This window comes from Lepisosteus platostomus, chromosome 7 (assembly GCF_059453375.1).
Source record: "Lepisosteus platostomus isolate fLepPlt1 chromosome 7, fLepPlt1.hap1, whole genome shotgun sequence".
Taxonomy (NCBI): Eukaryota; Metazoa; Chordata; class Actinopteri; order Semionotiformes; family Lepisosteidae; genus Lepisosteus; species Lepisosteus platostomus.
The window spans coordinates 39,229,453-39,243,939 of NC_142617.1; the positions used below are offsets into that span (position 1 = coordinate 39,229,453).

General features: G+C 41.3%; 1 protein-coding gene across 2 annotated transcripts in view; it reads left to right on the forward strand.

The window, feature by feature from the left end:
* The first annotated feature begins 3,977 nt into the window (after positions 1 to 3,977).
* Positions 3,978 to 14,487, forward strand: part of cpne5b (copine Vb) — a 132,736-nt gene continuing 122,226 nt past the window's right edge. Inside the window, exon 1 of one of the 2 annotated variants that reach the window (XM_088640193.1) lies at positions 3,978 to 4,638. In XM_088640193.1, the coding sequence (XP_088496319.1) occupies positions 4,529 to 4,638 (110 nt within the window). In that variant the 5' untranslated portion in view covers positions 3,978 to 4,528. The remainder of the gene's footprint in view (positions 4,639 to 14,487) is intronic. The other variant, XM_088640194.1, reaches the window with a different exon arrangement.

Here is a 14,487-nt window from a genome sequence, read left to right on the forward strand (position 1 = left end):
AAGAGAATGCTGGGTTTGAATCCTGGCTTGGGCATCTTCCTGTGTCGAGTTTGCATGTTCTCCCTGGGTTCTCATGGATTTTCCCCAAGGATCTCTGGTTCCCCCACCCCACCCCCTTCCAAAAGACATTCTGGGAAGGTTTATTGGTTGCTTTCACTTGCCTACTCCAGGAAGAAGAGAAAAGGGAGACCTGCCTCATTGCTCCAGCCCATCAGGTGTGGTTCTGATTATTTTCTTTCCTCCATGATGCACATTCTATCCACTGAAATAAGGATGTATTTGTCTGGACATCTTTCATTATTCTCATCTTATTTTAGGACTTTAGATACTGTACCTGTTGTCCATCTGGTTTGCAGAAGGCCTAGCTGTGATGGTTATAATACCACTAGAGGCTAACAGGAGAGGGCGCTGCAGAGCTGCATACAGTTTTTGTGTGTTTCTCCATCCATCCATTTTCACTTATGCCATTCCACTCATCTCATTTGTTTTGGTGCTCATAAGATCTGGAAATCTCATCCAGCTGTTTCTTGGAAGAATTGGATCCAACAGCATGGCTGGGGAGCTTGTTCCAGACCCCCACAGCCCTTTAGGGGAAAAAAAACTGCTTCTTATTCTCAGTTTAAGATGCACTACCAAGTAGTTTTCATTGATGTCCTCAAGAGTGCATTTGGTTGCTGTTTGTTTTTATGGAATCCAGAGCAGCAATCAGTGTTCTACAATTTAGCAAAAGCGTACATTATATTTCATATAAAATGCTAGTGCATTGTGCAGTTTCAACATAACATCTCTTGATTTAAATTTTACACTGCAACTATGTATTCTGATATTCTTTTTGCTCTATTTTTCACATGTTTTGATGAGAGCCATGACATCAGTGTATTTCTAAATAAAAAGAACATACATAGCACCGGCATGCAGAGGAACTGTTAAAAACAGTTTATGGTTTTACCTTCGTTACCTAGTTGCTCTTATTAATATAAAGTTGAAGCCTTTTTCTGTACTTAAGAAGCTGGGATTTTAAAGAGAGCTACAAACCCTGTTGGACAGTCCTGGGATGGTAACTTGTACCCAGCCCTCCTGTGTATATAAGCATTTTACAGGTCATGTTTGAGTTCAAGAGATTTTCATTTCAGTTTCAGCTCTTTTTAAATAATTTAGTAAAGGAAATTGTGCAGGTCCTGCGAAATCATGTGATCTGTGTGTTAAACTGAACCTACCAGAACATTTCTGGAGCACAGAAATTGCATTTCCTTAGCACTGGCTGCACGTTTGTATGAGTCAAATTAACCCAGCAAGTGTGCATATTACAGGCGGTAAAGTAGATCATTCTAATAATAATATGACTGAGTGCACAGTTGCTGCTGCTGTGTTCTCCTCCTCCTCACTCTTCCTCAGCGCATGCTTCTTCGAAAAGCCCTTTCTGAAACTTGGCAAAACCCAGCAAGCTTCTTCTTCTGCATCTGTTAGATTACAAAGTTTCTTCTTCAAAAGCTCCTCTTCACTTTTGGACAGGCTGCTCTTCCCAGGAATGTTTCCCTATGGGACTTGTAATGCAGGCCTCAACCATCTCTGCTAAATTATATCTCCCTTCCCTTGCAGCCTGTCATCCATCAGGCAGGGCTGAGTGATCGTACTCATCTGCGATTCTTCACACGATGTGGCAGTTTGCCTGTCCGCAAGCTCTGATTAGGTAGATATGAGATCTTAAGTGTTGGAGAGAGGTGTGGGATGATTATTACAGTAGTCCTGCTGATAACATTCTGATGGAATGGAGCTCTTGGCAACATTTGATTATGAAGAAGTGGCATCAGTCGGATTGTAGTTCTATTGTGCTTTGAAAAAGGAAATAACCAAACTTAGCCCTCCTTCGTGTTGCCAAACAGAGGGGAAAAAAAGAACTGAGTGGATTGAATGTTGCAGAAAGATCAAAGCACTAGCAGAGAAATTTGAGCCGGAATGAATCTCACTTGTGAAACAGAAGCTGTTTGATTTTAAAATCTCCTCCATGCCAGCAGTACCTTCTCAGGATCTTGCCTTGCACGATAGTCCCCACAGAGATTTCAGCGCCTGAAAAATCTCTGCCTATTCACACCACAGCTCAATTAAGATCTTAATTTGCTTGACAAGACTTAGTGCTGATTTTGTTTTGTAGTTGAACACAATTATAAGAGTCTCGCAAACATAATCCCTCCCACCAAATGCGTCAATTAGATATTTTAGTTAAGGAAACAGTCCTGTAAATGAAAAACTCTAGACCAGTAAACCTAACTCTCATTCCCAGACAGCCATGCAGTCTCTTGAGTTTTTCCTTCTGCTCAAGCTCTGGATGACTTAATTGAATTACATATTGACTTGATTGGTCTTAACTAAACACGTGGAAACAGTTGTTAATTATTTAGGCATTCAAGTTCCCTATAAAAACTCCCTGTTTCTATGTCTACAAATGTCAGCCAACTCAGGTAAAGCAAACACAGGTCCTGTAGAGGTCTAGGGCTCTCTAGGTTACTTCACTGGACTAATTACTGTCTTAATTAGTCAAGGTGAATGTTATCCTTGTAAGTGAAAATACCTTTGGGGACCATTGGAATGTAATTGTGTAATTTAGAAATGTTTAGGAACAAATATCTGAATGCCCCTTTCCCTTAAGAACTATCCATTATCAGAAATTCACTTATTCCTGGCAAGGGTCACAACCAGGGACATGTCCCAAAAGCACAGGGAGCAAAGCAACACATGAAAACCTTCAGCCTCAGCACAATGTTAGGAAGATAGTTAGAAATGTGAAACATGCAAACTCCACACAGAAGGTGGCCAGGTTTGGAGTTGCACCCATGTCACTGCAGCTGTGAGACTCTAGTGCTGACCCACATACCACTGAGCTGCTCCTTCAAGGTTGAGAGTCGCTTAAACTAAACATATGGCTTTTTGATTTGTTCAGGAACAACAATATCCCATTCCTTAGGAATAGGCAGTTTGAGGTGACTTCCTCTTCTGCTCTTTAGCTGCTGAGACAGACACTGAAAGTTGAGTATATATTATCACTGTTATGCGTTACACCAGATTTTGATCTGTATGCAATTTATTTCTTTTGCTTCCTTATATCTTTTGTAAATCTTCAGCTAACATTAACATTGCAATTGAAGAAGTAGCGTCCCGGCTGATTTTAATTACGCTTTTGCTTTATTTCCACAATATGTTACTTCATATTTAATACATATAGACGTGGCAGTGTTGGTGACGTTTTTTCTAAAACGAGCATGACTACTGTATATCGAGTGTATGTCGGTATATTTACAAAGGCCCTGTGATCGGTAGGCGAAAGTGTCTCCACTTAACAGAAATAAGTGTGGTTGAACCTAGCCCAGCTCAAAGCGTGGGAAGAATGAAAATATAGCAGTTCTTGATGCTCGAATAACAGACTAAATGCGATCTTTATACAAGATTAGTAAAAGAATAAGATCAATCCCGGGGTTTATCATGTGAATGCGATCTGGCTGCGAGCTGTCCAGCGAGGTGGTGCTGAAAGAGTCGCTGTTGCTTCTGGTTTGCTTTAACACATTGCAGGTTTTCCTTATTTTTGAACAGCTCTCCCCTGCTTCTCCAGTTTTAACACTTAATACTTGGGCTTTAACCCCAGATAAACTGCTAGAATAATTGTAGTCAGACACAACAACGGATTACACTGTATCCTACTCCCTCATCTTGCATTTGCGATTGAAAAAAATCCCTGTGAATAATAGTTCTTTTTATTAAAAGATGCGGTTATTAAATTTCGAAGTAAAATGTTAAGTTATCTATATTTTACACAGATGAACAACAGGGCGGCTTCCCGCTGCTTACACAGTAGGTGAGCATGTTTTCTGGCAGGTTCGTAAGGAACACCTGTCTTGCCTTTGTCACTGCACACTGAAATGCTGTCAAAAAGAAAGAAAAAAGTAACAGAAATTCCAAGCTTGGGACGGCACCGGGAGGGCGCTTCCCTCCGCTGTACTCGATAAGCAGAATGGTTTATCAAATGTAAATTCACGTCAAGCACGGCTGGAACGGAAGAGAAGTTGGACTCCAAACAGATTGATTGTAAAGCGTGACAACAAGTGCACAGCTGTCCTAACTGGCGAGACTCCACAGCATTTAGCAGTATGCGCGAAAGGGCGGAGTTCCCCAATTTTTAGTCCCTGGGCTGTTGGTTACTGGAAGAAAGCTCGCCTCGGAAGAAGACGGTGAAGTACTTGGCGCCGAGAGAGCGGGTTACTGATCCCACGCAGTAAACAGTTGCTCGCAGTCGACAAAGGCACAGTGCTCACTTCGTTTCTTAGGCGCCCCATATCATTTCACACGCCACCCAATTTTGACAAGGACCACAGCAGCTATTCTGGGGGGTGGGGTGGGGGTGCGTTATCTCTTTCTCTTTTTCGGTAAAGAAAGAAGGCTGACGTGCTGTTTTGTGACATTTTTGTGGACCTGGTTGTGGGACTACTAGGGGACGAGGCTGTGCGAATCACGGAGCTGCCCTGAACCCCAGGCGCTCATGGAGGGAGACGTTATGGACAAACTGGGGGACATGGCTTCGATGAGTGAATTCGACCCCATTACGGGCAACATCCCCGCCACCAAAGTGGAGATCACGGTATCCTGTAGGTAAGTAGTGAGCGTAATCTTGTTTATTCCCTTACTAGGATTATCTTCCAGCTGTTTGAATGGCACTTCATTCCTATTTAATTTTTACGCCTCAGCAGGCGACTGACTCTGATGCTATCGCATTCCTGCAGTCTGTATACTTTCTGCCTTTAAAAGACATTCAAGATCTTCTTTTTGCATCTTCTGTAACTAAGAAATATCTTATGTTCTCTCACCAATGTCCTGATATGCATCGTAGTCTAGTACTAGACTTTTGTACATGTGCAATTGAATGCACTATACACGTATAAGGGTGAAGACTATAACTGTACAAATGTGTCATTAAATTGGCGAATAGGCATTTTGTATACTGTAGCTTCTTCTCCGCAACCTACACCCTTCTGTCTATACCTTAGTCAAAACGATGCAGGTTTCGAAGTTTGAACACAGCACCATGTGAAACAGAGCATTAACCGCTTGATTTTGGTTAAGAATATCTGCGATTCATCATTGTGCCTTTTCTTGTTACGTTGTTTTATTTCCTAATAGAAAATCTATAGACCAAAGCCACACAGAATGAATATTAGCTCTGCAAATGTGCACCTGGTGTTTTCAATACCAGTTTCACAGGATTATCATTCGATTTGCCATCCTTTGGGTAGGTCCCCGGAAGGCACTGATCTTACTGTATGTCTCATGCGCTTTGTTATTTAACACGTGGAGTATCAAAGTCAACAATCACATATTGCAACATCGCTCCGATTGCCTGTGTGTGTTTCATGGATTTACTTTATAAGATTAGAAGCGCTATTATTGGGGAAAATGTTCAACAGTCTGCGCATAAAATAGGTGGCTCGTTGCACATCTATGGTCAGTAAGAAAAATTGCCAAAGAAGTATAGTAATTCTTTTACAATTCGCGTGATATGTAACGTTAATTCTTATTGTTCCTTTGTTTTTGACCGTGAGTACAGCAGAGACTCGGAAGGGAATTCCTCACTAGTGGGCTGTGGAGAGCTTCGCAAGCAGTGGCTCAGCACACAGAGAAATGCCGTATAGAGTCTCGCACCTAGAGGGAGGCACAGACCTAGAGCTAGCGGGGCCGATTCGCTGTTTAAGTCTCTTCCTAAAAATCTCTTTTAGGAAGGAGCTGCTTCTTTCAATAGATGTTCAGTACATTCACAGAAAATATGATGTTTGCGAGATTTCTTAACAAAATATTCTGTGCCATATGCTATGTTCTCTACTGTATGTATGCAGTAGAGCAGTCTAGTCAGACACCAGCTTTTGACAAGCCCTCCTAGAGTCATTGTTAATTGTCCCAGCCTTTGCATTCATGACCCAGTGGCTCCTTCAACACTGAAGGTCTACAATGAAAGGGTCAGCAGAGAATTAAATAAAGATCCAGGTTAGTGTAGTCATTTTTATAAAAAGCGCTGTGCTGTCGGTCTATTCTGTGTGTGAAGTCCATCCATGCTGAGTTTCTAATCAAGGATTGATTGGCTTATTCAAAAAGGTATTCTTTGAAAGTTCAGGGAAGAGTGAATTAAATACATTTTTTTTTTTTACAGGGCCATAGTCATCTCCCTTGCTTCCACCCATTAAAAATATGTTAACAGACCTGGGACCTGGGGCCAGTGTCTGGACTGGTCAGAGAAGCCTGACTGTAAAGCCACCCCAGTATTACAGTAGATTTCCTTTTAAAAAATGTTGGAAAGATGCTACCAAGTCATATTCTTCTCTGTCTCTTCAGCTGTTTCCATGGATTCCTTCAAGAATTCGCTCTCCAAGATTCCCAGCTCAATAAGATACGCACAATTGGCTGATTAGGGAGGGATGAACAGCTTTGTTTCATTTATGTTGTTGTGCTCTTGCAGTATATTCATACAGTAAGAGGATTAGCAGGGCTGTCCCAGTGACCCAGTCATTTTCACTAGGACAAATGTCAGCCAAGAGGAAGAGTAGTAGGAATTAAATAGAAAGTATTGTCAAGACACCAACAGGTTAATAAAAACCTCTTGTGAAAGAGGTGCACTTTCAATCTGAGGTATTAGGACAAAGCTTCAAATAAAACATGTCTTTTCACATAGAGTGAACCTGAATATTGGTTTGTAGATAGCTGCAATGTCCGGCTGTGTGGTGAAGAGTGGCGTGCCGGATTACTGTATCACATGAGAGCACCAGAGCAGCAGCTCCTCCTGGCACAGTTACCCGTTTATCAGAATATCCACCCAGCCAGGAGACGGGGAAACAGCAGCTTCATCCAGCCAATGTGTTTGCAGTGAGACCATTGAGCTGGGCTGTGATCAGTGTGAGGTTGGACAACTGGAATGGGCCGGGTGGTACCTGCTGCAACTCCAGGTGGTTGAGTGGCTCAGGAGGTACCATCCAGCAGGTACCACCTGGCCCATTCCTTGTCATTCCTCGCACAGTAGGTACCACCCTCCCTCTTTTACATAGTCTGATCATATAGAGATCGGGTGCTTTTTCTCTGAAAAAGGAACACTCCCAGGAGCACTTCTGCTGGGCTTCCATTTATTTAGCGGTTTATTTCAGACATAAAGCCTTGTATCAGTGCGAAGATTGTGGTGAATGGTGTTTTATTAGAAGCCTTGAAAGAAATCTAAGTCATATAGTGCCATCTTCCAGCAAATTATTCCCCGTGGTCCTGAAATCAATGGGCTCGCTATTGATGTTTGACCCCAATCATCTCCAGAGGAAAAGGCTCATACAAACGTAAATTGCCTTCTATTAATTCCTTATTTCAAAGCAGCACCAGAAGCTCACTTAAATGACCGCCCTCCATTTTATTAACCTAAATTTCAGCAGTCTCACTTGTCAGACCACTTTCTTTCTATGAAACGTGGCAATTTATGAGATGAATGGCTCATTCTCATTTTTGTTCACAAGCTGAATAATTCTGTGTAAATGCAAAATGTATCTCCCAAAACACCACCCCAGCCATACCCAACACTCCCATCAGTCTGGGCAAAGAAACCTCTGTTTGTATTTATAATCTCATTTGTTAAGTTGTTTGCAAATTAGAAGATAATGCTGAACGTGTCAAGTAAGAAAGGACAAAAAGACAAAATGTCAAACGCTGTTCACATACATTTTAACATATTTATCTGTTTTTCCCCTTTGAAGGAACATCTTGACAATCAGTGAATGAATGGGTTTTCCATCTCACTTTGTTTTCCATTGCCTCCCATTGTTTTGTTTCGGCTTAGAATGAGTCTATCAGATGAAGAGTGAGGATTGTTCTGTTGTTGTTAGCTGTGACTGAATATCTGTGTGCCTGTCTCAACACATGTCCTTTACTAAGGCTAGTCAGGTAGATTGCTGAAGCAGGTGCAGTAATTTTTCTTATTGTTATCAATTTACTGGGGTCTGTCCTTGCTGTGTTGATTGTATAAATACTGTAATTCTCATACTGCCCCCCAACTCCTGTAACGCTGGTACATTGAGGGAATCTATTGTCTGCTGCTTGCCTTCATCTTTTTCTATTATTTGCTCCTGCCTCCTCACTGTTATGGAGGTCTCCTCCTTCACTGAATTTCTATAAAAAAAAATTCAATTCATCGCCTCCAGAAACACCCTGTCTTAGAAGATCAATTTTCTTGACAGTCTCAGCAGAGGAGGATGGAAATATATAAAAAAGAATGATTATTTTTAATTCACAGAGAAACAATAGCCATCTAGATTGTTAGGCACTGCTATCCTGCTCCAGCTCTCTTCCTTGCCTTTTTCGCTTACTGTATGAAGTTCATGAGAATTGTGGAGGTGGGAGGCCAAGACAGTCAGATTGAATTTGAACCTGATGTGTGAATCCTGTGCTCAATATAGAGAAGCACGGATTTTAAAGTTCACTGCCTTGTTCATTCTGTTGCACTGCATAAACCAGTTTGTCTCCTTTTCTTTTTCTGTTTGAAAAAGCACTACTTGATAAAATTTAATAACTTGAACATCTGTCAGACCTCAGTAGAGCTGTGTGTGAAACCTATTACATGTTGGCATTTACTATCCTTTTTTTGTTGCCAGCCTATTACTAAAAACAAAGCATGAAGGTAGAGTCTGACAGAGCATGGGCAATGTTTCTGATTAGTTCTATAATGCACAGATGCATTTAGCTCACATCTAAGAGTTGTGTTCCTGTAGATTATTCCCCGACTTTCACAGATTAAACTGTAGGACTGCCCTGCTGCCTGCACACTGATGTTACTTAACTAAGCCATATCACCCTGCAACTCACAACTGGCAGCCCACTGAAGCTAAGCAGGCGTGAGCCTGGTCAGTACCTGGATGGGAGACCTCCTGGGAAAAACTAAGGTTGCTGCTGGAAGAGGTATTAGTGGGGCCAGCAGGGGGTGCTCACCCTGCGGTCCATGTGGGTCCTAATGCCCCAGTATAGTGACGGGGACACTATACTGTAAACAGGTGCCATCCTTCGGATGAGACGTAAAACTGAGGTCCTGACTCTCTGTGGTCATTAAAAATCCCAGGGCGTGTCTCGTAAAGTGTAGGGGTGTAACCCCGGCGTCCTGGCCAAATTTCCCATTGGCCCTTACCAATCATGGCCTCCTAATAATCCCCATCTATGAATAGGCTTCATTACTCTGCTCTCCTCCCCACTGATAGCTGATGTGTGGTGAGCGTTCTGGCGCACTATGGCTGCCGTAGCATCATCCAGGTGGATGCTGCGCATTGGTGGTTTTGGAGGGGAGTCCCCATTACCTGTAAAGCGCTTTCAGTGGAGTGTCCGGAAAAGCGCAATATAAATGTAAGCTATTATTATTATTATTATTATTAACCTGTGGTGACTGTCCGAAAAGAATCTCTGTCCATGGTCCTGAATTTCAATCTCTGCAGACCATCAGTCATCAGTGAAAATAGTGACTTGTGTATTTCCAGTGGTCAGAGCAATGAGGACCAGAGATCTCTCCCAGCCAATAGTCCACTGCCGAATAAGATTACACTGGCCTTTTCTGTACCAGAAAAGACAAATTAATCCCTAACCCAGGCTCACACATGCCCATAGCATTCAATGATAAGCAAGTCTTTCTACTCTCATCATTCAGCAATTCAGGTTTCTGCCTTCCACAATTTCCCTAGAATTATCAGTTCAGGTTTCACCTCTTTAACCTGATTTTCACCTCTCTATACCCAGATTCACATTTTAATTCTTTCCTCTACCCTTTCCTTCTATTTCTGTTTTCTCTATCTCTACTTTACACACCTGAAAAGGCTTCTTTTAAATCTGTTAAGGCAGCTAAAGTAATAATTCACCTCTACGAGGTTGCTGCAGATTAAGAATGACTTTTATTATTTTCTCTTGAGCACTCTGAGAGCCTGTGGAATGACCACAAAGCTGTGGAGCAAAACAAGGCTGCCTGTATACAAGATGTTGAGTGTGTTCCCAGCTGAAGCTAATTGCAATATAAAGTCTTGAATGAATAATTTTTTAATTAAACTCATTAGTGCTCTGTGCTTTTTGGAAAGCCAAATGCATCCCACACTCTGTGATTTCCTACAAAGTTAGGAAAACATGCCCTAAGCTAGCCTGTTCCAGTTGGGGTGAGCTGTGGATGACAGTCATGCTTGCTTGAATATCTTTTTCTGCACTCCTCTGATATTGGAGTAATAACATTCCAGACTGTGTGGCAGTGGTCTGGGCAGTGGATCCACAGACTTCTTTCTTGGCAGCAGCTAGTGTGTTTAATTAAAGTGCAGTGGGGCCTCAGAGGTAGACACAGTCTTGTCCTGTGAAGGTGGCAGTTTATAGAAATGCACGGGCCAGAAGGAAAAACCAATTATATCATGACCAGGACTCCAGTGCCTCCTTCGTTTGCTGTGAATGAATGATGCCTTTTCTCAGAAATGGCAGTGACAGCAGAATAGACTTCAATCTGGCAGACGGTGGAGGTATCTCCGCTCCAGATAAGATTCCATCCTCGTCACTCACAGATGAGCCCCTTCTGTCTGTATGACATGTAGAAGAAATCGCTCTTTGCAACAGTTGCAAATATTTCTGGGATACCACTTCTTTGAATGAAAAGGCACAAAGGTTTTTTCTGGTAGTGCCATACAGTACTTAAGGAAGCCTCAAGTGTCAGAACATGTTTCTTCCTTTTAAATATGAACATACAATTAACCTTATCTTCTTGTTTTGCACCCAAATACACTGATGTGGCACCCCAAGCATTAGTTTACTAACCTACACCCATAGTTTAATTCTGGATCATGTTATTCTATGAAATAGCTGGTATGATGCTAAATCAGCTCTGTGATGTTGGCCCCCCTACAAACAGCACAAATGATGAAACCCGCTGCGTTTGTGCCGTTGAAAGTAGCGTTTTCTGATATGGCGCCTTGTTTTTTCAGGTAATCATGTGACTATCTACAAGGAAGTTTAGAGGTACCAACACACTCAGTACTTTAATTACTGGATGTAATGAAAACAACGGGAGCAATTTGTTTTCTGAGACTGTCTGGTTGGGTTGCGTGGCTGTTTTACATTTCAATATACTCTGTGATGTCGGCACCATACAAAAACATCACGTTCATGACCACCAGATCTTTCAATTGTGATCTTTAAATCAGTTGACCCCAGCCTTTGCAATTGAACTGATTTGTGATCTATTATCTGATGTCACAGTTCTGTACATTCAGAAGCACACCCTGTATTCAAGCTGAGACTTAGAAATCTGCAGATGCAAACAAAATATAGCCTTCATTTGTTTTTACATCAGTATTATTCATTGACTTTTATTTGTTTACTATGGAATACTAATGTAAGCACATGTATTTTATTAGGATAGTATTTCAAAGCTTGTTTGCTCCTTATGACTAAGTGGATAATAGTGAAGGTTCCTTCAATAATTAACTAAACTCAGGGACTGTCTGCGGCAGCTATGGACTGAACAGCGAAATGTGACTCCTATTGGAAATCAAGCTTTCTATTGATTTACTGGATGTCAAATATCCATTCTTCTGAAATTCTCTGCAATACACAGGACGTGCCCACACATACTGTATAACATTTTCAATATATTGATTCATGGGCTGTTTGATTGCATTGAAACCTGGCAGTGTCCATGGTATTTCAACTCCTGGGTGTGCTCTGAAGTAGTTAATATACACCATGTGAGTTTGCAGATGTCACACCAAAAATGGAGAAGGCCCCCACACACACCCCCAAACACATCCCCACAGGCCTGGAATACTGTATAAATATACAACATAAATGAAAAAACTTTCACTGAGCTATATGGAATATGCATGAGGATTTTCTATCTGAGGAAAATCCATTTGGGGAAATTCCTCTTGTGTCATTGATTGAAGCACTGGGGATGTGCTGAACAAAGCTTTATCACAAGATGCAAAGAAAGGTTAACAAAAGCAAAAGTAAAATTTGAATTCTGTGACATGCCTGTGAAAAATCAATACGTTTCTTTCTTCTTCAGATGTTTTGTTCTATTTCTTTTTTTTTGAGTTCAGACAACTGCTGCACAATACGTTTTGGAAATTGATTCCCATACAATGAGGTTCCACAGGTTAAGACTGCAAGGATTAAATAAGCATTTTAACAGCGCAAAATAAAGCACAAACATTTTTTTTCTCATGTGAAGCCTTTCTTTTCTTTAAAAAAACGAATAGCATTAAAAGAAACAAAAACAGAGCAGAAGCTGTTCTTACGAAAATAAGAATACAGTAAATTATCAAACCACAGGAGACAATTCCCAGCAAATTGAAGATAAGACCTTGAAGAGCAACCAGAGATAAAGGACTTATTTTTCTAGTAGTGCTTTGTCCTCTATCTGAGACAAATGGAGCTGAATTTGAAGTTTCTTGTTATGACTGAATGAAGTTGTGCAGCCAATGTTCAGCAAAAGTTCCTCAGGTATAAAGAACAAATAGGAATGTATTTGCAGACTTTGTTGTGCAAAGTAGAGTGACCAGTTGCAGACAGACTTGTGCTTTCTTTTGTTGTATCAGCTCCCAAGATCCAAAGGGTTAATTCTGAGCTCAAAGCAAAACAAGCATCAGCTGCTGCACTCTGGCTTTTGGCTGTCTGGTGCCAGTGAGGGTGTGAATTCAGCTCCGACACCGAGAAGAGTATGTCACACTGCACCTTTCCTGGGGAACACAGTTTCTCCGACAGCCAATTTGTGTTTTTTGTGTGACACTTTTACACAGAATGATTCACTTTGTAGAAAGAAAAACTGATGCTCTATTATATCTAATTACAGTAATTTAGCAGCAATTACTGTGCTCTTCATTAAATCCCAGTCAGTCTGATAAGGGATCAGAATCCAGTCAATACTGTGCCAAGGGACCTCTCTTCTTTAAACATATCATTATCCCACTGTGGAAGAAAGGGGGAGAGACAAACAAAAAATGGAAAAGGATTAAAGATAATGCCTTTACGATTTCTGCACAGTGCTGCGTGCCTCAGGGGTCTCCTTCATGAAAGATTTAGAATGTAACTTTAGATTTAGAAGTCAAACAGGTTACCACAGTCCACTTCAGAGGATGATTAGCTCAATCAATAATGCAGGTCACGGAATGAATGGGACCTAGGGAACTCTCTGGCGAGGGGTCAGATGTCTCAGATCTTTTGATTTAATGATACTAATCTAATATCAAAGCTATTCCTCAATAAAAACATTACATTTCTAAGGCTTTTTTGTCATGGTTTTCCTATAACTGTAATAGGTGCCTGTAAGAATTATTGATTAGGGGCTCAGTACTCCTGAGCTATATCCAGCTGGGACATTACTGCTGTGCATTTGAGCAATATTCCTTGCCCAGACGGGCACCCGCAAACTACATCACTGGACACTATTTGTATACGGTATACGTAATAATTATAGTTTTGAATAAGGGATTCATCTAAATAGCAATAATATTTCACTATGCTGTACCAAGTTTCACCATTAAGTCTCTGTGTTTTACTACTCATTACAGTGCTTTTACCATGATATGCAAAAGATGCATTATGTATATGTTGGCTATTCAATGTGTTTAAGGAGGGAAATGTTTGATTCTAGCCTCGCTTTACTTAGGAAAGTCTTTGTCTCATTTTCTGACTCAGTGCCTGAGGTGTTATGTTGTATGATTTTTTATAATCCTTGATGTCCAGGTCGATAATTTATATAGTAATTCCATTTCATCTGAAGATTTGAACTGCTGGTTTAATGCAGGTGTCACCCGTCTTCATTCAGGAAAGCCATGGATCAGTAGGCTTAAGAGACCCCCCTTTAAATTGTCAGTTTGGTATTTCCCTCTTTGTCAGGCTGTTTTTTTAGTAAAGGAATTAATTGGTCCTTTGAAATAATAACATGAAATACCCTGCGGCCACTCATACTGCAGTCTACCATCCCTGATTTTATTGAACAAATTGCTTGTTATATTAATCAAAAAATGGTTGAAGGTTTTGGAAACTGATGACAGATAGCCACAGAATTTCTCAATCAGGATGGCCTGTCCCTGTTTTATCTTCGTTTTTTCTCATCTATCCATTTTTATGAATTTAGAGACTCTGGAAGTGAAGAGGTACTGGACGGTGCGAGGTCCAGCATGGGTTGTTGCAGTGTTTTCTCTAAGCAGTAACCGCCAGTTCTTGTTGATGCTAGAAACCTGTGAAGTGTTGTGGTGAGGAACAATACTGAACCCCAGCATATATTGCTCTGTGACACTCATCTCCTTCTCAGTGAGGTTGGTGCCAGTGCCTGTCCTTCCACTGGGAGAGATCCTCTGCACAGTCCAGCCATGGGCATCAGCTGCAGTCACGAGTGTGAGGAGTGGATTTCCGTTACACTTCTTAAATCCAGGGATTAGCCTCACAATCTGGGAATGGAGTTGCGGACAA